At 36.8% G+C, this 25,742-nt stretch overlaps 1 protein-coding gene across 1 annotated transcript; it reads right to left on the bottom strand.

Moving 5' to 3' along the window:
• Positions 1-4,640: 4,640 nt before the first annotated feature.
• LOC124167058 (elongation of very long chain fatty acids protein AAEL008004-like) lies at positions 4,641-21,961 on the bottom strand. Its single transcript, XM_046544837.1, has 7 exons — positions 21,760-21,961; positions 13,565-13,755; positions 12,407-12,487; positions 11,235-11,291; positions 8,058-8,163; positions 5,882-6,018; positions 4,641-4,884 (listed from the first exon to the last, which is right to left on the bottom strand). The coding sequence occupies exons 1-7, from the start codon at positions 21,818-21,820 to the stop codon at positions 4,672-4,674; spliced, it is 846 nt and encodes a 281-aa protein (XP_046400793.1). The 5' UTR covers positions 21,821-21,961; the 3' UTR covers positions 4,641-4,671.
• Positions 21,962-25,742: the final 3,781 nt, after the last annotated feature.

Raw genomic sequence — 25,742 nt, 5'->3', positions numbered from 1 at the left:
TCTAAGTCCGTGGTTTCGACGCAAAGGCATGATTCAAAACCGATGCTTTAGTCATATGATGTTATAAAAGGTTCTGTTTTCATATACGAGGTTTTTAGATGCTGATAGGGAAAATTTGGTAACAATGATGTGTAAAATTCAATGCATATACTCCAAAAATTTAATTTTTTTCAGCACTTTGTGCCATAGGCGTACTCAGTGGGGGGCAAGAGGGGCAGCTCCCTCCCCCCTAGAAGCAAAAATCGCAGTCTTTTAAAAAAATCAGGACCGGATTGAAGCTGAAGTTATCAACCAATTTTCTTTAAACCCACGAAAAATATGTTTGTTATGATGATATGATGACTGCTATGATATAAAAATATGATAAAATATGTTTTACGAAAGATGATATTAGTATATAGTCCAGGAAATGAAGCATTTTGGCTTGCAATTTTTTCAAACTGAATCGATTTTCTTGAAATTTTCACAATAAGTAGGGAATATAGCAAGAATCAAAATCTATATCATGCCGACGGGCGCTTTTACCCTGGGGGTGGTTTCCTCCCCATCGCGGGGGTGGAAATTTTTAATTATATTTTGACCACAGGAATCGATAGAAAAATAAATTTTAAGAATAAAATGTTCTATTCATTTTTTGCGTAAAATTAATATTTTTCGAGTTATTAGCGATTGAAAGTAACAGTTTTTTGACGAAAAAATCAACGATTTTAATCGATTATAGGCAAATAACTTGAAAAGTGTTAATTTTATTAGGAAATTGTTAATTACAAAACTGTAGCTTGTAAAAAATTAAATAAAAATCTTATTTTATATTTCCTTTATGACCAATTCGGACCGAGCTACAACTTGTTGATGGTTATATATTGTTTGTCATACGCTAAATTTGAAAGATTCAATACAAAATAGCGGGAAAAATGTAATTTTCAAGGAAAAATTATGTAATCAGTTTAAAAGTATTTTTAAAAAACTTTCTTATAATGAGAAAAAATATTTTTTATCATGAAATTTGAGCGAGTTGTGATTAAAAATAAGATCAGTCCCTACTTTTTTGTACGAAAAAATCAGTGAAAACAACTCCTTATTACCACATTAGACAAAATTGATCAATGCCCTTCAGTATTTCTCTTTATTTAAGTATTTTTAATTGATCCTAGAAGTTTTTTTAATGTACATTTCTAAATTTTGAAATAATTGGAGGAAAAAGTGAAAAGTCATTTTCTACAATTTCGTTAAAAATTCTCTTTTTTTCAAAATAACTCCAAAAAAACTGGAGATATGAAAAAATGCAGGAGTAATAAATTGTAGCTTCTTTATTTTAAAATATTTTGGTGTGTTTTAATTTTCTATACAATAAATATTTGGTGAGCTATTGATAATTAAAACCTCTATTTACAAGGGAGCTCCACCTTATTTCAACCCTTAAATCCCTCCCCTTTCAAAATTAATGACTCGAAAAAAATTTAATTCACATGGCCTTTTAGTCAGTAAAATCCCAACTAAAATACAATTAAAATGAACTTTCTATCATAAAAAATAAAGGAGCTATGTTTGAAATACCAATCAAATTTATTGTCGAAGAATTCGAAATCCACAATTCAGAGCATGATATTCCTCATAATCAGCATATACTTTGTGTACTTTACGTTAGAAGCTAACGATACACTCAAATTTGATACAAAATAAACACACATACCCATAAGATGTATAAATACATACACATATGTGAGTATGTGTGCTCTCGCTCACAGTGACCTGTGAGCATGCATGTGGTGGGAAGACTGGAAGCCATAGTCTCCGTTTGATTGTGTTTCATGTAATGTCTACATAAATGTGCATTTATTTGTTTATGTTACCATGACGAAGTTTTTTCTGTTTATCCTATTGTTATATCTTTTCTGTGCTGTGATTAAAATCATGAGAGAAAAAAGTGAATACATAATAAAAGGAGTAAGAAAGTGAATAAGAAGATACAATGTGATAAATAATTTTTATTTTTAGGGTAAATAATTTTTTTTACATTAATCCCCAATAAGGGTTGATTATTATGGGTTGAAACGCCTTAAAATTATTTTCCCAAAAAAAAAAAATAATTTTACCCGTATTTAGCTTTAAAATATAATTTTTTAAGTTTTAGCTTTTAGGGGTAGTTTTCACCCCTAAAAAATAAAAGGCGCCCTTCGGCATAATATAGATTTTGAAGAAGGGGGTATGATTAGTCTAATCCCAAATATTTATGCAAATCGATTCGGTTTGAAAAAAAATTTTAAAGGTGGTATGATTAGTATAATTACAAATTTTTATGCAAATCGATTCAGTTTGAAAATTCTTTTTTACATTAACCCCCAATAAGGGTTGATTATTATGGGTTGAAACACCTTAAAATTATTTTCCAAACATAAAAAAATAATTATACAAATAATTTAAACTAAATTTTACCCGTATTCAGCTTTAAAAAATAATTTTTTAAGTTTCAGCTTTTAGGGGTAGTTTTCACCCCTAAAAATAAAAAGCGCCCTTCGGCATAGTATAGATTTTGAAGTAGGGGGTATAATTAGTCTAATCCCAAATTTTGGTGCAAATCGATTCAGTTTGAAAAAATTGCAAGGTTTTTCACTTTTATGAGCTTCATTTCCTGGACTAATAAGAGATATAAAGACAACTAAAATCATTTTTTTAAGCAAATTATTTTATAAACTCATAAAGCGGTGTTTTTTACTGTGTTGGTTTCATTCACCTTCCCCACGCTAAAATGTTATAACTTAAACGACCATGCTTTGCGCCTCCCCTTGTTTTGCTACTGGCTTCACCCTTCCTTTGTGCCGGCTGTGTGAGAATTATATTAAACTAATGTATTTAGACTTCGTTCTAAGTTGTCAGCATTGATGAACAAGTTATAAAGGTTGCATAATTCATAAAGATCACATATTTTTTTTGGCTTTTAATTCACAAAGTGATATGTTGAGATGTGGTTTCATTTATAATATTATATCTATAAGTAACTGAGGCAGGCATAACTGAAGGACATGAATATTAATAGAACCGACGGGAAAATTCTTCCGCAAATTCTATGCTTAAAGAAATGCGGGAATATGACTTCGCACGCTTAATAAGTAGACAAAATTGGAATCCTGTAGATACGATTATCATGGTATAAGTACTCTTTTTCGGCTAAAATTGCTGTCTTTAGCTGAGTAGAATGACGGATAGTCAAGTAATGACCCCTCAAGTCCACATAATGGCAATATTGTAAGTGGAACTTTGAAGGAAACCTTTAGAGTTCACTCAAAATGCCTCATCATTATCATCAGTAGTAGTCGACAAATCTAAGCTATTCATTCAACTCTCCTATCAACTTATCTATTCATACCTATGTATTACATCTCTTTCACATCCTTCTTTACATATTCCACATTATTCATCCATTCGAGGTCTTCCTTTTCCGTTCTTGCCAGCCTCTCGTCCTTTGAAGATTGTGCCCATCAGACTCAAGGTGTGGCTTATCAGGTTGTTTCATCTTCTTATCAAGGTTTTCTCAAAATGTCTACGCCGGTGAATTTCGCATAAAACCACTGATAGTGAAAGTAATCGGTGTGTATTCTGGTGCATCAGCCCACTGCATAGTTTAGTTCTCGAAAGTAAAGAAAACACTGACGCAGGAAAACGTTAGATAGGTATTTAAATGACTGTTAACTAAATAACTAATTACGGACTCAAATCATTTGTTTAAAAACATTCTGAGACATGCGCATTTAACGAGACTACTAAAAGAAAAAAACTTGGTTCCGTGTTTACATTCCGTGTTTCAAATTGAATGCGTGAGAAATTTCAAGATTTTGCGACAGGCTGGTTTAGCAAACTTTTTTATTTTTAATCTGAAATCCTAAGGTAATGTTTGAGTCGGTGATTCCTATACGGGAGTCTCTTCCCATTTGGACACCTGATTCTACGGAAAATTTTCTCGGGTTTTCCACCGGTTGATGTCGTACATGTCTCCCGACGTCTCGATCCGCGACTTGCTGATCATCCTCAGGGGATCTTCCGAATCTTCGGATCGAAACGTCGGGAGACATGGACGACATCAACCGGTTGAAAACCCGAGAAACTTTTCTGCAACTGATACGCCGGGAAAACCTAAGATCATACCTGATTCTACGGCATAAATATTTTTCATATTCCTAGAGTATTTTAGTGGATGTATTCTGGATTAAATTTATAATATCATTATAAAAATGTATAAGATCATAGACTTATCGTAATGAAATTAATCCGAAGTTAGGATTTGCAAAAAAACGAAAGAGAAGTATGGTTATAAATACAAAACAGTTGGGTATTATTCTAATTAGTGATGAAAACGATACTTAGGACGTGAAAGCTTAGCTTATATATTTAAATCAATGCACATTTTCACACTACCGCATCAAAATTTACATAAAACTGGAAAATTTAAGTTTTAAATGTTAGAATTAACAGAACATATTATTTTTCTCGAAAAACAATCCGGACGAAAAAATTCTAGCTAAGTCAATAGTAAAAATTCCAGTTTTGAAACCTAGATATGTATGCAAGGATGAAATTCACGATGAATAATTCATTTTCCAGGAATGGAATTCAAACGCGGATCTGCCGATTAAAGGTAAGGCATTCCACCATTAAAATATGTATACCACCAAGCTAAGCAAGTAAGTAACTTACCACTTTTTTCTGGAGCGCAACAGGTTTGAGGCCCACAGTCTTCCCGTACTGCTGCTTGTAAAATTCGTTGAACAATACATAGAACATGATGGCTTGAAAGACTATCCAAGTAGCAAACGACTTGGGGTAATTACAGTCACCGCGCAGCAGCAGCAGCTGAATTGAGTGCAGCATAATGATGAGGAAGTGGTACTGCATCGGAGAGAAGGAGAAAATGCGAAACGGTTGATAAATATAATACATAAATAACTTAAGGTAAAATATTTGCCATGATATCATCATGATATAACAATTGAATTCAAGAGTTATCTCAGGTTTGAATGAAAGGTAGTTGCGCATTTTCCACAGTTATTAAATTGTGGTAATGATACATTATTCATAATAATAATCACCTAGTTTCCAATAATATTTTGCCAGTATGAAGTCGTAGGTGTAGTTGGAATTCCTACTGCATGAAACTCTTCTGGTAATAAATTATTTGAATTCGCACTCGTGAAAATGACAGTTTTTTGCGAGTGGGAAGAAATGTGGGAGGGAGCGTATAGGAGAGTAACAAAAGGAATGAAAGGGACAATACCCAACTGAACAGAACTGTTTGTCAGCAGTAGTGTGCGATCAACTGGAAGAGTACTCGCGTAATATTATATCACTCAAAGACTTCAAAATTTGAAATGACTTAATCGCATTATTACTTATTAAGCTGCACGCCTCGTATTGTCCTTTTCCAATTATGACTCGGATTTACTGGAAAGAATTAAGAGCTCTAATCGAAAAATGGGTGCTAACGATGAAGAATAACATCTTTAAAAGATGTATTCTCAAATTTCCGGGGGATTCTTACTGTTTCATGTTAGCGAATTCCAGATGATTCCAGGTTAAATACCATGGATCAAGTTTATATGACAGGTTAGGGGAGTAGCGGTTTAATAAGAAAGAAGACCAAGGTCGTCGAAAAGCTTCTTAAGTGGTACACTACCGGCAGCCCAAAAAATTAAAAGTCTACTGATACATAATATGTCAATGCTTCATATGTTTACAGCAAAGAATAGCATTCACCAAATTATTCACCAAATTCACAAAAAATCATAATTAAAGAATACCATAGTATATGGCGACCAGAAGTTTACATCAATTAGAAGCTCGTAGTAGTGTTTCTAATTTTGTTAGAACGAATGATTAAGTTCTTTACCATTTGAAGCGATGTGACATGCCTCTTCCAGAAGAGTTGTTTCTGAACCTCCGGCCCTAGAGTGGACAGGAAGTAGTAGGAATACATAACGACGTGGACTCCAGAGTTCAAAAATCCAACGAAAGTTGTATGGCCACCTGAAAAACGACAGAAAAAAATTCCATTGCAAAACATGTACAAATCCTAATGTAAAATATTAGTTATCGTATTGTTCTTGACTAATCGGATTGCTTTCTTCGAAAGAGACATATTCCATACGTTGCACTTGGCACCAGGAATGGCAATCGAAACTAAAAGAAAGTCAGTAAAGTTTCAACAGTTTCGTTGACAGTTCCCAGGAGCGAAATTTAGAAACGAAAAGAAATGGATATAAACACGGGGAGCTAAACTCAGGGTAGAAACTATATCGGAGCCAAAACTACTTCGGGTCGAAACTAAACCAAACCTCTGGGACGAAACGATACGAAGATAATGTTCCGCTCCGGAGGGACCACGTGCTTCACTTTCGAAAAGTTCAGTTTCGACTCACACACCAAGTACTAAGCATGGTTAAATGAAGTAGAGATTCAGCCTACCGTCATTAGATGACTGGGGCACTGATATTTTCAACACTCACTGGAGAACGGTGGACGCACACTGGACATTCGATTTTTAAGCTTTTTTTAACCTCTCCACACGTATGTCAAACGTAATGAGTCGAAACTATTCCCTCTTAGCCTCCTCCACTCAACTTAAGGGATCGAAACTTAAGTATGAGCAGCGGAGTTTCGATTAATTTAGTTTCGTTCCTGGGAGTATAGTTTCGTCCCGGATCAAAACTAACCACCTAAGTGATTTTAATTTCGTGCGGGAACGAAACTAAACCTAGGCCTCGTATTTTCCTTTCGCTCCTGGTCGAAACGAAACATTTTCGTTTCGTTTAACTAGCCATCCCTGCATGGCACACACGGCATTGGTTGGTTGACAGACTTGTTGATAGGTAGTAAAACTGATGTTGTGGTAACAATGGTCGCCAGTCTAAAAGAGTTTCCCATGTTTGTAAAGACTTCCTAACTGAATAAAGAGAAAATGACGGCCGCATTCATGGGTAGCAAATGATAACGAAATGTGGATAGAAAAGATAATTGACACCAGTCATTAATTTCGAAGGTATTAAAATATGTGTAGTAAAAAAACGAAGGAAGAAAGTGGCGGACCTTATTTTAGAGCAGGAATAAGACAAAAATATGGTTGGGGTTGACAGAAATGACGGTCTTATGAATCAGGTCGGACGACGGGACGATTTTCGTTTTAGCATCAACCGTCACAAAAACATATGCTGCCTAAATGCCTGTTTACACGGTACATTAACCCATAGAAGTTAATGTATAAATGTATGAACGCGTGAATGAACGCAAAAATGCACCGTGTAACCACTCAACTTGTGCGAATGCATATTCAGAAAATAGAACCTGTTCTGATTTGGTTCAGGCATTCGTACATGTTCCGCTCCGGTCCACCAAAGTCGTTCATGCATTCACACATTGACTTGTACCACTCTATTTATCGTGTAAACAGAGCTTTAGTGCCCAGCATCTCGATTATGTGAATGTGACAGCGACGAAGGCGATAAATTAATATCACATTCTCCTTTCACGTTCTGCTGCATCGAGTGATCATGTAAGCCACCGCAGTCGCACGTACCTTGTTCGTGATGTGACGTCTCACGCCAAGATCCGGATCGACTTTCACGGCAACATATTTGGAAGTTGGTATAATTGGGAAATCTCAAGAGCCAATAAAAACCTTCGACACGTCTCTATCCGAGAATGCGTCGTCAGCGGTGTCTTCGAAATAACAATAACAAACAACGATAACATAAAATGGAGGTCGTTCAAGGCTAACATAAGTACTTCGCTTCGCCAATAGGAAATATTATGAAAAGTATTAAGGTAAAGTTATGGCGATAAGTGAAGTATTCATTTTTGATGTGTGATCACATACTTAATAGTTACGTACGATCACGTAAAAAAAGTTAACTATTATGCTAATGCTCGCCGGGAGATGTTGCAGTCATTATATTTCCTATATCTTAGAGAATGGTCGTAACCTTGGATGGAAACTAATTTCTGTTAAAATGCTAAAATGATCATCATCAATTCGATATTTGCTCTTCGATGAGTGTAATCTTACTCACCAGGAACGAACTTGGCTCCAGCCCACGCACTCATCGGCATCACACTGTGGTGGAGAACATGCAGGTTACTCACATGGCTCTTTTTCTTCCTCAGAACGAAGGTTATCTGTAGATATTAAGCAAGTATTAATTCCACGCATAGGATAAAGTTCCATCATACGTTGGAAGACAATGTAACTTTCGGACTATATTTCTCAACACTTAGGTTCGTTTTTCCGTAAAATTTATGTACACCCGTTGTGAAATTAATGCAAGAAACAATAATTACGTCCCCATCTATACCAAATATTTAACTTTTTAAACGAGTTATACTGAATACGAGCTTGAAATCCAGAGCATTTCGAGTGAAATCTGACCTTTAAGCGGTACTCCACATTTATATTAACTAACTTTCCTTGAATCTTTTATATTGCCGTCATTAAAACAATTTTAAAAACAAATTTTCTATTTTGTTAAAGACGTCATATTTGACGTCTTTTTAAGATTTGAACTTAAAAATAATCTATTAAACTTTAATACCCAAGTCGCCCGTCGCTCTCGTAATAGGAGAGGTAATTCGTACAGTGGGTATGGAAATGATTATTTTCATAATAACACTTAGAAAAGGTGATAAAAATAGTACTCTATGTTTCATTAATTATTTGTTACATAATATTTTCCGTAAGTTATCCGCGTTCAAAATATTTGAAATTTTACTCCAGTCTGTAGGCCGGAAAAAATTATACCAAGCGACCAGAGACTACATAACGCCAAAAATACTAAAAGCGAAATCACTCTAACATCATTGTAAGAAATTTATTTCCTCGAGACGTGGCGAAATCTAAAAGGTGTACTGTGAGCGAGGACTTTTCCCTAGCTTTGATTTAAAATATGATTTGTACAATTATATATCGATGGCTCAGTTCTAACAACATGTTCCTCAAAATTTGGCCGGCATGAGTTAATACTGATTTTACTGTTAATAAAAAATAAAACTCAAGCAAAAAACAGCTCCGTGCATGCAAATGTATCCTTATTTTTCAGTTTTATGCATTGTTGGTGTTAAATTTCAATTAAAATTATATACAATTAAAAAATAAATCGTTTTTTGCTCTCCTGTAAAGTTGCTATTTATGAGATATGGGAGACTGGGATAATGGCACTCAGCGGGTAATGGCAGTCACTATGATTTCTCTTGAAGTGGACAACGCAGAGTCAAACTATAGGTGCTGTCAACTCACGACAGTTTATGGATATACTTCTGGAGTGATCGCCGTCTTGCCAATCGTAAATTGCCTAGTGTGTAAAAAAGACTGTTTAGACGTTTATATAAATTGCATTGCAATATGCCTGATTGTAATTCTGTATATATTGGTCAGACCGGACGTGCCACAAAAACCAGGACAAATGAACATATGAAGTGTTGGGTAAGAGGCGATTCAACCTCTAATTTTGCTAAACACTTGTTACACTGCAACCATAGCAGTGATTTCGATGTCAAGGTTCTCCACAATGCGTGTAAAGGTAAAAAGTTGGATTTTCTTGAGCAGTTAGAAATTTTAAGAGCATGTCGAAACAAAAATGTAAGGGTGGTTAACGACCTTTTGTACCCCTCACACTCCTCCCCTTTATTATCAGTTCTGCTGGACTCGGCAAGTAAACCCACTTACCTTGAGGAAACTATTCCTCGTTAGCTTTTCCCCTCCCACCATCATCACCTCCTCCCTGTCTTAACCCCCCCCCCCTCCCTAAGGTATGTATAAGCTCACAAATTTGTGTGCATTCACCTTGATAATGATATAGTGTACTGTCGAAACCTGGGTCGGTAATTAAAACTCCTGTGGAATATACAAAAGTGTATCTTCATTATGTTCCCTATCACCAAGTTCCCCCAAGTATTGCCTTCCAGCCTTAAGTTGATAAGAAAGACAATAGTTTAATTCACTATCAGCTCTTACCGTTTACTTTTCACAGGACGAGACTGATCTCGCAATAACAAGGTAAGCCATATTTTTCTATCACGTAGCTTTTTATTAAGTTTTTAAACACTGATTTTTTCAGCTGTTGAATGAAAACATGAAGTTGGGGTAATGACAATCGCTTTGGCAACTTACCGGCATTAACCCATTAGTAGTAATATATTTTTTATTCTAAGCTACAGAAGACAAGAAAATAATAAGGAAAACAAATAAAGCTATTAGCGCGGAGAAGAGATCTTCAAGAAAAAAATCATAAGAAAATGGTTGATATTGCATGAAAGAAAAACATAAAGAGAAGCAATAGAAAATGAGCAGATAGCACTTTGAATGTGACTCACTCACTTCTTTTGATGGGAAAAAGATTAGTGAAGACGAATCAGAAAGTGAGATACTTTCCAGGGAAGTGGGTAAAGAAGCCTCTTTCAATTGCGAAGACTCCGTAAAAGATGGAGAAATGTGGTATCGGTGCACTACGAGCACATCAAGAATTTTCTAGATGGAACGCTCCTGAGGGGTATTTATGTGACATGTACTCCGGAATGTAAAATTAACTTAAGCTTCTAAAAATTCATCAACTTATGTAAGCATTTGGCATGTTGGAAGTGCCCTTAACATTTTCAGCCCTTTTTTAGCATGGGAAGATATTATTTTTAATCAGTCACTTCATATTATGTCCATACTTTAATTTACTTGTTTGTGATTTATTCAATGCGGAATTATTTAATATAATAAACATAAATAATTAAGTTTAACGTGCCTATGCCATCTAAAGTCCTCATACTTCTTATTTTACAACTATTTGGTAGAAAATGACATTACCGGCTGCCACTACCCCAGGGTATGGGAATTACCGGTCAAAGATGATTTTGCAATATTTTTAATTTTATCAATAGCTAAGGTTAATTAGGGCTCAATTGAGGTCTGCAATAGGTAAAATACACTATATGTAAGCGATTCCGCACGATTGCATTCCAAATTTAAAACAAAGTGAAGCTTTATACTCATTTTCCCATTTTCCCTTAGATGACCGTCACTACCCCAGTCTCCCCTACGTGTTGTTAGAACTTAACCATCGATATGGAAATTGACGTTAAAAATTCTTGAATAGATGGCGATGCAAAGACGTATTATCATAAATTAATAATATTGGGTACCTGCATTACAATTCTACTTTAATGACAGCTTCCAAAGAGTTTGCGATTTCTTCCATGATACTCACCGTGTCTGTTAATTCCGTCAACTTTAGGATGAAGTACCACCAAACGTAAGAGGCCACCTTCAAATGAAAAGGAAAATAGAATCAATTTCACTTTAGAGCGAAGGTAAGTAGGACTGCTCAACGCTAACTAGACACCACCGTTGTGGAGTTCAACTTTCTCAACATTGATTACTTCAATAATAAAAATCTGGCACAGCACAACAGGAAGAACAAATTACTACGTTAATTAAGAACTCGGAAAATCTTTCCTCTATGCAATATTATATACAAGAAAGGGTAAGTTTTATAGAAATAAATATATATTGTTTATTTTTTCTTTTCCTGAGCTATACATTGACTTAAAATGAGAAGGTATACAAAATTTTGATAAATGAATAATATATCCATTATTATTTATCCTATAAATTATGTATTCATTCCCATTTCAAGCTCTGAGGAAGGTTTAAAAATAAACCGAAACTGTCAAAATTGCTTTGAAATTTTTTCAATACCTACACTCTAAGATAATGATTAAATAATAATTATTACGTTACATTTGCAAATCTACTGCATCATTACATTGCACTGGAAAAATAACTGTGGTTGTGCCAAAAAAACATGTATTCCTTAATTTTCGTATGAAGATTTTCACAGCTTTATTAATGTTGGTGGTTGCTTTCCGGAAATGCTGCGTAGGTAAGATTATCTGATCGACGTTTCACTCCTCCTACTGGGAGCGTTTTCAAGAGAATGAGAGGGCTATCGTCCTCGTCCCGATCTTATAAATGTTTCGTTAACCCATTGTTGACCCGATTTGAATTTTAACGGAAGGCAGTTGCCGTTGGTCATTAAATTGGGCCAGGAACCCTCTCCATATGCTGCTGAGGTTTTATCCATTCCACCTATTGAAATTGTTTGGCCTTTTTGCTATCTCGACTGATTCGCGTATAAGACGCGGATGATATTCTTGCGTCTCTGCCAATACCCGTGTAGCATTAAGCATTACTTTATGCCCAGGGCTGGAGGCGTAATGTTCAGCGACCGCTGATTCGCGTCGAGCAGCATTTCCCGAAAGCAACCACCAACATCTATTCCTTATCTTGCGAGTTATCACAATTTCTGGACATAACTTTACCCCTCATTGATCTTCAGCGATTTTACTCGTAATAATATATGTAGTGGATCCAACAAACCTTAACAGCGAATGGTTGACGGCTGTGGTCTACAGGAGCGCAGGTGAGGGATTGCAAGTTTGATGACCACCCAACCAATCCCTGAAAAGTTAACATAAAACAAAATAAGTCCATTTGTACGCATTGAGACTGTCGATACCACTGCTCTGCGCTCGAGTGGTTTATTTGCGAATTTTTACCCAGCATTTTCTCTTACCAATGTTTTGTTTCATTGTGGTTTTCAATTGTACACATACCGACAAGTAAGACGGGGAGATCTAAGAGACGCAAAGGTTCTGAAATGTTTGCAATTCTTCTGAAAATTGCAAAATAACAACCATTTAGTAAGTAATTACAAAATATGTAATGCCAACTTTTTAAAAAAGTTTCCTGAGCAGCGGGAAGTGGAGGATTACTTCCCGAGGCCCGAGTTCAGAGATTAAAAAAAGGTTATGGCAACTCCGATTCGTACTTACATTCCTTCAGAATGCAATTAAAGTATCTTACCGCCCGTTGGATAATTCAAATAAACTACAAGCATTAGCAGATGTGGAGAGTCGAAAGACGTTCGTATTCTCAGTTTAAAACGATAAAATGCTAAATTTTTGCTATATGCTCTCTTGAAATTTTTCAACACATTCCCTACGGGCATCTAAGGATTAAAAAATCATTTTACCCAGTTAATATCGCAAGATATCATCGGTACAAAAATATAAATAAACAATGACAATATTTAATACTAAGAATCTGCAAATGAACTTTCAGATGCCATACAAAGTTTAAATTTAAAGGACAGGTAATTACAAATTCCAATGTCGCAGCATAATAACGCCTCAAATTAGTAGAAAGTTATCCTTGAGGAATATTTCAACTATTAGGCTGTGTTCAATGAATGGGACACTATATCAATAGGATAAGTATACAATTCAATCACAAATAATAGCGCATATATTACGAATTTTCTGGCACGAATTTGTCCACAGAGCTATATACAAATGAACTAGGAAAATGGCGAATATCCGAATCACAAATAATAGCGCATATACTATGAATTTTCCCGCACGATTTTGTCCACAGAGGTGTATACAAATGAACTTGGAAAATGGCGAGTATCCCAATTGCTAAGAGCTAGCTCCTGGCAACGTTTAAAATTAAAGAAGAGTTGCAGTCTAGTCATACCTGATAAAAGAGCCACCCGTTGAAGCATACTTGGAAAACGTTGTAGAATTGGAGAAACCTCCTCAGGTCATACGGCTCCTTGTTCTCCATCCATTTTGGACCGGCATACTTGACGAACCAAATATATGTGGCAATTATACAGGCTAGCGGTAGTGGACTGCTCATTAGAAACCAGTCTTCAACTCTATCATCTGAAATGAAAGAAGAAGGAAATGAGGATATCAATCATAGAAGAGATTGATTTCAATGAGGCTTAGTCCCTAGACGCAATCACTTCCTATTAACTCGATTATAATCTATTTTACTCTATATCAACTCGATTATAATTATCAGTGATGCCACTGATTGTAGGTATAAACAACTGATTTACCTGTGATGATTACATTTAAGTAATTTTTACTGGTAATCGTTAAATTTAAAAAACAGTTGTTTTTTTTACCCTTCTGTTTCCGACGATATTAGTCATTTTCTCTCCACTACTGAAACCAAAATATATGCAGCTAAGCGTACTTTCCAATCGCGTAACTGCGCTGATCTGTTTAAAACTGTTTAGCTCGTAGCTCGTTCCAATCGCAGCTGTGACGTCAAATGCGCTAAACAGATGGAAACACATCCTACACCGTTCTTTGCCTGCATTAGCAGACAAAACTTGTGATGGCGGGAAAATAGATGGCTGACGGAAAATGAATTCCACCATCTTAAAGATATATATGATGATCATGTGAGAATAATAAATAATAATTTGGCCTATATGTCTTAGATAAGTTTAACCTCGTAATTTGGGAAATATAATATTTTCTTTGTCAAACTTAAAGACTGATGTTTGAACAAAAGACGATAGCAAGAGGAGGCTACTAGAATTTCTCGAGTAATTGACCTCATGAAAAAAAAGGAATGGAAAATGTAAGCTAAGCCAAAATGGTATATTGCTTAGATTCTAAGCAGATTTATTTCATTAACTTACATGGATATCTTGGCGTATAAGATACAAAATTTTCTTTAACGTTCATGAGGTGTTTATTGCATTCCATTAATTGTAATTCAGTACCGCAAAATTACTAATGATTCGGCATAATAATTATTCGGTATTAAAATTTTTTACGGCTTTATCTGCGTGATATGAATTTAAATTGTATATGTATCTCAATCCAGAAATGCGAAAGAAATTAAACCTGCCAACACTGTAGCGGTACGGCAGAGGTAATTATTTAGTTGCGATAATTCCATTTTCTTTCAATTAACACTCACTAGTGCATTTACTAAATGCAAAATGAAATAGACGAACATTTATCAACCCTCTTCATAATTCATGTGGTGAAGGTCAGGTCAGAAGCGACAGGTCATTTGAACAATTAACATTTGACGCCGATCGGTTCATTATTTTTAAACACACCAGCGGAGATGCGTTTAAATCGTCAGTTTCAGTGTGCGCTAGTGCGCTTCAATCTCTTGCGATGGGAGCTAATCTGCACATGGTGATTGGAAGGCACACTATATTACGTATTGAGAAGTGGAAAGCTCTGGAATTAAGAACCATAAATAATATGTGTCGGACCTACGAAGTATTTTTAACAGAAGTGTCACGATAAGAAAAACATGAAGACCTATCTATCGGGTCCGGCAAAACTACCCTAGGTATGTAGGGACGCATTGCCACAATTATAAAATTCACGTCATTTAGAAAAGATATTTTAAAACAATACTTTGTTCTTGTAGGCGCAAAGGAATAGAATGAGTCGATTAAAAATATTTTTGAGATCTTTCCCTCAAGCGTCAAAACTCATGAACAGAAGCTTTCCTCAATTAATATGGGTCAGTTTCTTTTTCCTGGAAGTATTTGGAGGTTACAAAAATATGGTATAATTTTATATTGCATTAATACGATACCTGTGTTCATTCATAAAGTAAATAATCTGTAATATTACATGAGTACTGTATCCTAATATCCTAGTCACCATCGGGCGATGGTTCGACAGCAGCAATTTTCCTAAAATAAATAAAATAAGCAAAAGCTTCCTCCGTCGGCCGTGCGAACACACCATGCTTATCAAAATAACTGTGTGAAAATTTAGCGAATAGCGTGAAAAGCGTTGATATTTTGCTAGATATGAATTGTTCTTCAACTTTAGAATTAAAAAAATAACACGCGAAAGATTCTCATGGATTCACCTCATAGGTAATTTCCGTCATGGTAAATGAAAAGTAATCATATATATATATATATATATATATATATTTGTATTTTTAACTTATTCCTCAATTTATAATTGTTACTGTAACTCAGCATATGTTAAAAAAGGTTACGAAGAAGCCGTAGTAAATACTCATACTTATATCATCATTCAAACAATCTCCACTGCCCTAAATATCTCGTATAAGTATTTCCTATCTAGATATTTGTACATAATAAAAATTCATAATTTTCCTTAGGAAAAATACAATAATGAATAAGTTACAAGGACTTACAAACTGTATTTGCGTGCACTTCCATCATCATCATTCAACAATCCTAAGATTGGTTTGACGCAGCTCTCCAGTCCTCTCTCCTATCCCCTAGCCTTTTCATAGCGACGTATTTCTTCTTTTTTTCATCCTTATAACCTGTCCTATGTAACACATTCGGGGCCATCCCCTGCCCTTCTTCCCTTCCACCTGTCGTACAACGATTGTTTTCAACAGGCCATCACATCTTATAATGTGGCCGACTAAGTTCTCCCGACTTCTGCTTAAAGTTTTAAAAAGACTTCTCTTTTCTCTCACTCTTCTCAGCACTTCCTCACTATTCACACGGTCGACCCATTGTGTCTTCATCATTCTTCGGTAGCATCACATGTCGAATGCTTCCACTCTTGTCTTCACTGCTACTGTCAACGTCCAAGCCTCGCTTACATAGAGAACCATGCTTCACTTACGTTCAAGGAAAACATTATTTTTTCTGAGCAGAAAAAGCAAGACTTCGTGGAATATGCTACATTTCGCACATTTCCTCGCCCTAACTCTAAAGAAACCGGACTTAAGGACGGAAATATTTCACACGTTCGTAACACCAATAACGCAAGGGATTTTTTCATAGCAGTTTCGTTGTGATTTTCACAGTATCTCGCGAATGTCTAGCACAGGGATGGACTTCACCTCGAATAAAAAACGAGGTCAAGACCTTCCAAAATAACGGCCATGGCCATATATTTGTGTTATCTCTCCTTATTGGGCTAGACAAAACAAATTTTTCGAGCAAAATTAACCACAGCAATGCAAGCCACGTATTTACACATTTAAACTATAATTACATCACCCATAGGCTTAATAAGTAATTCAAGATTTCAAGAAAAAGGGAATACATAATAAAAGTAAAGATTACTAAGGCACTAAGGCAAAAAACACATTTTCTCTGAATTTGTTTTTACAATTTTCTGATACCTAAAACGTATCATCAAAATGAACACCGACTAACAAAAATGAAATATCAAAAGACTCCAATATCATTAGTAAATTGAGTAAGAGGCATTAATACAAAGTTATAATTTTACATAAACAAAAAATTGGTCGCGACAATCTGAAAACCTTTCTTTCCCATCATTTGTATTTTCATATCAAACCAACCAAACCAGCCACCATTCAGGTATTCAAATGAAACTTTTTGGGCACTGCGGAAGGATATTTATAAAATAATCACGGTCTAGCAAATGCTTAAATGAACTGGTACGATTCCAGAAGACTACTAAGAGTAAACGACAGTTTTTCTTTTAATCGGACCCTAAACCAGGGAACTCCTTCCGTATTACCGAAGAGATAATTCCCGTCGCGTTTGTCAACAGGCGGATCGCACGTGCGATTTTAAGTGTCTGAAACAATTAATCTCAAAATGTGTAAGATTACGCAATCCTGTAGTTGATGTTCGCTCTAAAGCTCTAGTCTATTTAAGCTCTGAGGTGAATTGTTTCAGATAATTATAATCGCATATTTTCGTCCAACCTTAATTATTTAATGTCTTTAAAAATTAAGAGCATAAAATATAATAGCTAAAGGGCTAAATACCCAAGAAAAACCGTTTTCATGGTAACTTCAAAGTGTACCAAAAAATATTTCCTTTGCCGTAGGTCCGAAACTTAGGAGTTTCGACTCCATGTTTATGGACAAAAAATGCTTAAAATTGTCTTCCCTACCGACTCCTGAGGTATTGCAGATTCCTCCTGAAACATCACGTAAATTAATGTATTGTTATTGAAAAAGTATGCGGTGAGAACATTTCCCACCGTGAGAGTCTCTATGAAACATTGTCATAAGCATACAACTGGCCAAACCAAATCAAAGAAGCTTACTATCAAAATCACCAGGATAACACCGCAACGTAAAAGCTTCTCCAACGTCAACAGATTCAAGGTCAGGTGGGGGGAAGAACTTACCGGCGCCATCCCAACTTTCAACTAACCTCCCAATCGCTCACCTTTCCCTGTACCCTAACATTATTTCCAACACCACTGACATTTTTTGTACATCCATGTCAAGGTAAGGAAACCAAAATTATAGATTCTGGAATAACCTTTCACTGAAGTTGGTCCTAGCTAGATGCGCTATAGTTCCCCTCTAGAACAGCGTAGTATTCACGTTCAAACCACAACGTCCAGCGAAGAATCACAAGGCTACCCTAGCAAGATGGGAATTGGGAACAACTGGAATGGCATTAAGATGGTTGTCGCTCTATGACGCACAATCAACGCGATTATGCGTCAACTGCCATTCCAACTGTAATTAATCACAGCAGAAACTGATACCGACAGTGGATTACACTGAAATAGAAAAAGCTGTCCTTATTGCTCAACAAACAAGTTTTCCTAATTTAACGCTGTTAACTCCCAGCCCTCTCTCTAAATAATTATCATAACGCTTTAGATTAGGCTACTTTAGACTAGGTTAGGTTTAGACTAGGTTACTTTTTCTGTGCCTGAATGTTTTATTTAATTTTTCGCGTTTCTCACACGTATAAGTGCGTGTCATGTACGGTCGAAAAAGTTTAACTTTTTCTAATCAAGTTCTATCACAACGCATTGTGAGTAAGACCAAGTCGATATAAATAAAATGTAGGTAATACCACTACTAGCTTGTACCTTCTCTGAGAAAAGGGAATAAATAAGCCAATTGTTGAGCTGACTCGCAGAAGTCCATAATGTAGGACAACAAGAAACTTGTCAGAATTATAATACCGATTCGCTCCGGTTGAGGCGCATTAATGATTTTCAAATGGTAGAGTAGGGGCATGCGTCTGAATTTCGCCGAGCATGTCCTATTTTTTATTAGCCAGCGTCCATCACGCTAGTTCTTGATAAATCCAAACCGTCCGCTACCAAATCATGGAAAACACGTTATCTAATCTAAGGTTCAACAACGTTTTAGTTGGTTTATAAAAATGACAGTTACTAGGTCTCCTTCTACAGATTTATTTCATTTGCACAAAATATATCGACACAAAAAATTATAATTGCACATGTTTGTCAAACCTTAATTATTTTTTATTCTTTAAAAATCCAGATTAATTTAAAAAAATCGTTAATCTGAATACCAAGACAAAAATATTTCCATGGTTAATGCAAAGTGTATGAAAGAAATGTTTGCGTTGCCATGGCTCAGTAACTAAGGAGTTACAACCCCGTGTTTATGGATAAAAAATGCTTAAGCTTTTCTCCCCAATCATTGCTGAAGTACTGAAGATTTCTCCTCAAACAACCCGTATTCCATATTATATTTACGCACACTGAATACAAGCAACTTCAATCTCTTCAGGCCTAAAAGTTCATTTTCCGCAGCAAATTTACGTTTTCCTATTATCTTCAGAGGTAGAAATGAAAAATATCCCGTATTCCCCTTCAAAATTGCAAAGTCTTTCAGCAATATTTTGGTTTTAGCAGTCCACCCGGAAAAGGAATGTAGAAGTGCATCTTTAAGCAATAATTTACGGTGGCGCCGACTCCAAGGGGCCCGGGCCCCCTCAAAAATTCGTTATGGGTGTGAGAAAAAAATGTGTCAGGCTTGTCGAATATCCCCGGAGTGTCCACATATCGATATTCGAGTTATCAGGGTTGTAATGTTGATCGTATGACTCTTCTAAAATGTTTAAAAAACTTAAAACTCACAGCTTATAAAATTTCCCGGGGCAAGATCCCCAGTTTGGGCCCCCCCAATATTTTTTGGAAGTCGGCATCCCTGATGCGTACTTATGATACGTAACAATAATGCAACACTCTCAAAAAAAGGTTTAATACTAAGGAAAAAGATTGAATGCATACAGCAATTGCATATGTATAACAATGATGATATATGAGGTCATGTTATTGAAATCAAGTAAAACAGTATCAATAAATAGTGCTCACCTTTCTGAATGCCATTCATTGTAGAATAACACCGACACTAGAGTCTTTCGCCATTAAGGACGCTTGAAATTCAAGAAGGTGATCGAAAACAGCATGCGAATGTTCACGCACAGAATTTATAGAATACGATACAAGCGGCGATCAACACTCGTAGTCACTCTTAGCTCAGGAAATGATAAAAAATAACAGAATTTTCATATTTAATAAATTGGGACTGAAGAGATGAAACGTAAAAGACAATGGCGACTACTGAATTTTGGTCCCCTAATCTCTATCATTAAACAAAATACCTAAACATCAACATTAACCATAATAATAAAAAAATTGGTTAAAAAAACAAAACAGCCGGTTAACAGCCTCACATCTCGCAGCGGAGTATGGCTAGCCTCATGTTTACATCAATTTCAACTTCCTCCTCTAGTTCGTATATTGCTCGGAGAAAATATTTCCAACTTTAACGATTGTAAACACTTGGTGGTTAATATCACATCCAAATTTGACCGGATAATGCATATTGATGAGGTGGTGGGGAAATCATTTAAAAATCTGCATTGGGCCAAGAGAGCTTATTGCTATTAGCCTCATCCCACCACTAGACGATTTCATATTTTGTTTATATAGGTGTAAAACTAATGAAATGAGTTAACTACTAAAATATTAGAAACTTTCGGCGAACGTCAAAACTATTTTCCTTTCCATTACTACATTAATATGAGATTATTATGTTCTACTGGAATAATTTAAAAGTTACAAAAATATAGAAACTTAAGATTAATTTTACATTGCATTGATGCGATACCTGCGTTAATTCACCAAATCTATGAATATTTAGAACTACCAAAGTATTTACGTAAACGTCGACATCAGTGTAACTTTAAATGCACTAGTACGAGTACTTAATACCAGTTTCTTACGACTTTAGTGCGGGAAGGATTTTATGAGAATAGAAAATACAATCGACGAGGCAAATCTCAATATCCTTGTTATCATCGGGCGATGGTTCAACTGCAGTAATTTTCCTAAATTGAATCAACAAAATACGCCAAGGCTAACGTCGTCGGTCGTGTGAAGATACAAGGCTACCAAAAATAACTGTGCTACACCTACATATCGATTTTCAATCGGATGGGATTTTTTTTATAGGATTAAAGAATAAATATATAAATGCTAACGGGTGTGATGCGCCCGCTCCCAGCGGCCTTCCCCCGCTCTTTTCAATGCAGGTCCACAGAGGGATAGGCGCGTTTCTAATTTTAAAATGTAGAAAAAAAAGGCAGGGTCTTATGTACAAATTAATTGGAATGTTCATGTCCAAATTGAGGTCAGAGGGCCTCTTTAAACACAACATTGGAAGTAATTACACTATCCTCCGTAAAACGCACATGATGACTCATACTTACGTATTAACAGGAGACTTGAATGTGGAATCAGCCGCATTTTGATAAAAGTTATTTAAGGAATGCGAGATTTTGTTGCAAATGAACAAATGCATCAGTTTGTGCGCCGTTAACGTCAGGAATATTTACCGTTTTTTTTATTATTTAAAAACCAATTTTAGGAAACAATAGCAATATTTAGGAAGTAAGGTATGCCGTCGCATGTTCTCTGACAAATTCTGTGCATTTTGGTACCTCATTTGTAGAGTTTGGTTGCGTATAAGTTGAGAAAAAGGTATCTATACAGTAGAAATAATATAGAAGATGGATAGGTAATTTCCGCAGGGATTTTTGAAACGTAATCATGCCTGCTGTGAGCACTCTAGGATGAATTAGAGTGAAAATTAGCCACAATTTCTTGCGTTTCCCTATGGTTTAGGACAAACACACTCACCAGCCTTCTCCATCAGCTCACGATAGCTCCGAATGAAGCCAGCGGCCATTCCCGATGCCATGCCGAATTGTGATTTTTATCACAAAAACTTGGCCGAAGTAAGCGTATTTCTGTAACGCTTGATCACTAGTTAACACGGAGAAAACAATAATGAGGCGTCTTGAGTTCTCAGCCGAATCACGGTAGAAGCTCTTCCATCCGCCAAGCACACACAACGTCCGGAGCCAAACTATTGCGATAGACCTTCCCCTCCAGGCGTTTTATATACCCTTGTCGGAGACCATTCTCACGAAATGCCTCGGCGCCTTAATCCTCTCCTCCACTACCTCACCCTCCAACATCAATCGCAACCTTAGCCACTCATTCTAAACTGCCCGTGCCTCCCAACATGAAGGACTTCGAAACAGAATCAGGTAGTCCCAACCACCCGAATCTCAGTAATATTATTCCGTATTTTTTTGACCAAATAATTCACCGAACACATCGTTCTTTAACAATGCCCTGAAGGGGACATATTTGATGACGTTTTTCTAGAGATAATATTAGCACTAATAATAACTTACAATATCATAATATTAATATGAGTGGTGTGCAACTCCCTTGAGCCTTTAAAATAGGCGCCAAAGAGAGTAAGATGGCTTCAGTAAATAAAAGCATAATTTATTTTATTTAATACTCGTACACAATTACTGTTTTTGGGTCCTAAAAATCACGTTGTCTACGTCAAAAATCCACGGACACTCCCTGGTCCCGGGGTGCTGTCCCCACTGAAAGGGCCCCCGAAATCTCCGATAAACCCCCCCCCCCATTTCAAAATCCTGACTACGCCTGTGCTCTATATATAAAAGAGGATGTCTGTTTGTTTGTCCGCTATGAGTTTCCGCTACGGCTCCACGGATTTCGACCAAAGTGGGAACATAGGTACATCTCATGCTATCAAACCCCGTAGTGGTACTTTCGATTTCGTCCTCGCCTACCTTACGTCGTTTTCTGATTACCGTTTGTAACGCCACGTCATACAACTTATGCGGTTGGACGTCCTGTCGGGTAGGCACACTTCTTGACAAGCTTACAGAGAAAACATAAAGATCCATTTCTGACATGTGACCATGAATTCCAAGTTTCCCACTGCTCTGGCATCCTTACGGAGCAATGTTGGGGCGCCTGCTAGTCATTAATGATAGTAGTGGTAGTAGCAGTAAAAAAAACTGTGGAACGATTTGCCGAAACAGGTAAAAGACATCACAGGAAATATTTAAGAAAAGGATTGTCACCCACTTACTTTCTGGCGACCCATGAATACTGACCATGTAATTCATTTATCTGCACTTTGATGTGATTAATGTCCATTGTTGTGTGAGAAGTAGCAATTTAGTTCTTTTTCCCTTGTCAAGGTAAATTTCATATTTAAAAGTTGTGTTATTTGTTTATTGGTATGTTTGACGTTCCTTTTTCTGTTAAAAAAAGTAATTATGTTCTTTTCCACTTCATTGTTAAATGATAACATTGCATATGTCTGCTGTTAACAATGCATATGACCACTTCCCACATTTGTTTTCTGATTGGTTTATTACCATATTAATTGTCCTGCGCACCACTGTATATAACTTCTATGTTCCAACGGAGTTTACACCCAGTACAATAAATGAGTTTATTATTATTATTATTATTAAAATAAATGCTTAAAAATTTCTCCCGTACCATATCCTGAAGTATTGCAGATTACTCCTGGAACACCCTGTATGTTGTACTGCTAATACCGAGAAATTATGAAACGACCCTTTCTCCCAGAACCTTCAATATTCCCACTTCCCCACACCAAAACCTCAATCTTGCTCTTAACCCCTCTGCTTTAGCAATTGGCCATAATGAGGATTTGAATGCCTGCTGCTATGTAGCTTTTCTTTTTCAAATTTTACCTTAGTGTTATAGTTAAGATATGACTAGTGATCTATGCATGGAGGAAAACTCCATATTTTATTCCTGGTTTTTCGCAAGAAGAATACTAATACTGCATTAAACCTGGCAAGCACTGGCATAGTAATTCTGCCGAGCCATCAAATTTTCACTTTCAGAATTGAGAAATTAACCAATAAATAGGGGTGTAAATGCCGTCATTGCGAAACCATGACTTGACTACCAGAAGATCATTCCGCGCGATAAAACTAAAATATTAAGCAGATGTCATACCTTGAATGCGTTCCAGTGATACTGCTGATTTTTATACACGATTTAATTTTCTAGATTTTTAAGGACATGACATAATGAAAATTCAAGATAATAATTGTCTGAAACAATAAATCTTCGAGCTGAATGAAACGAGAGCTTTGGATGAGTATGAACAACACAATGGAGAACATGCATGAACTTTGTTTCTCCCGTTATTGCAGCCCATCTTACAGCGAATTTTCTCACCAATCAGAATATATAAGCCAAAGTTGTCTACGTCAATCACAAATGCACTCATGGAGACATCTCGAATGGAGACATGCTCGTCGACATCAGCGGGGTTTCTTCGATGCGCAGTCACTCGTCATCTGTTTTAGATTTCGAACCTACATACGAGGCATTGCCTGGTGAAAACCGGCTGAGGGCTCAATACGAGTCGTGAAAGGGGGCGCCTTGCCGGCGTGCTGACCACAGGAGTAGTACGTTCTCACGTCAAGGCGACTCGCCCAAGTTACGAATATCCCCAAGGTCGTCTCGCTCATTAGTACCCAAGTAAGAGGTTATTTATCTCATTGCACTCTTGGGGAAAGTGAGCGGGTCCACTTATTAGGGACTAAGTGGCAGGTTAGGGGGGGATCTTGGTTCGACCGTCTGTGCCCTGCCGCTTCGGCGGTAGGATCGGCCGGGGCTCCCGCTAAGATCCTCCACAGTTTACTCCCCCCCCCTCCTGGTTACGAGTATTGAGTAGGGAGCCCTCAAAAAATGCCTGTGAATAGGTCTCCAGTCAACAACAACTTGGCCAGATATCGATCTTATTCTGACCGCGATCCACGAGTGACTGAAACGCAGGAGCAAAGGGTGCCCATCCCGGATAACATAAAAACAGTTCTCTTCCCGGAGGCGACGACATCGAAGAGAGCGGAAAAACGGCTAGTAGAAGGAACCCGAACTGAAGACGTACTATCATCAATGGAGCTCATAGACGACTCCGTAAGCACGGATATAAACCATGAAGACCACCCTGCGGATCAAACTGCCTCTCAAGGGAATGATTTATTTGTCACTGTGAAAGCCGCGACCAACAGGCGTAAAAGACAACGAAAAGATAACGTGGAGCCTGCAGAAATTACAATTAGTAATAAATTCGATCCACTCTCAAGAGCCTCCACTCAACAAAATAATGACAACATCCCGCAAGGCGATGTTGCAAACATTACGAAAACCAGAAAGCCGCCGGCAATTGTTTTGTATGGCGTAAGGAACATGACGACCTTAATAAAAAAGATCGAATCAATGGTAAGCGACAAAAGCTTTTTCATTAAAAAGCTAAATGACGGATCCAAGCTACAACTTAAAACAAAAGATGATTATGATCGAGTCAAAACCTTCCTAGAAGAAAGTGACGCACAACATCATGCCTGGTCAGACAGGAACGAAAGAATAGTACGATATATTATCCACGGACTCGACCATAACATGGACTGCGATTACATACAAGAAGATTTTATCACGCAAGGCATCCCGTGCGTGGGTGAACGAATCTTAGGAAAAACAAAAACCGACGCGTATGTAATTGCAGTCCAGAAGCAAACAGGCTTCGATCTAAAGAAACTGGAGGACATTAGATTCGTCTGTAAACACCCGATCACCATTAACGTTTACAAATATAAGGACCCACAGCGATGCTATAGATACGGACATAGCTCAAGAAACTGTATGGCGGCTCCGCGATGCTACTTTTGTGCTCAAGGACACGAAGGCAAAGACTGCCCAAGGACGGACCCATTGAAATGTGTAAACTGTGGGGGAAAACA

Source organism: Ischnura elegans, chromosome 10 (assembly GCF_921293095.1).
Source record: "Ischnura elegans chromosome 10, ioIscEleg1.1, whole genome shotgun sequence".
NCBI lineage: Eukaryota > Metazoa > Arthropoda > Insecta > Odonata > Coenagrionidae > Ischnura > Ischnura elegans.
Note: the sequence above shows the minus strand (reverse complement) of the source record. Positions and strands in the feature narration are given on the sequence as shown.

What these genes read in the sequence shown, in the direction of transcription:
- LOC124167058 (XM_046544837.1), bottom strand. Translation starts at nt 21,820, where the DNA reads ATGGCATCGGGAATGGCCGCTGGCTTCATTCGGAGCTATCGTGAGCTG. An exon ending in TGAGCTGATGGAGAAGGCTG is followed by an intron (nt 13,756 to 21,759) that starts GTGAGTGTGTTT and finishes CTTTCATTTCAG; the next exon opens with ATGATAGAGTTGAAGACTGG. An exon ending in ATGTCACATCGCTTCAAATG is followed by an intron (nt 4,885 to 5,881) that starts GTAAAGAACTTA and finishes TCTCCGATGCAG; the next exon opens with TACCACTTCCTCATCATTAT.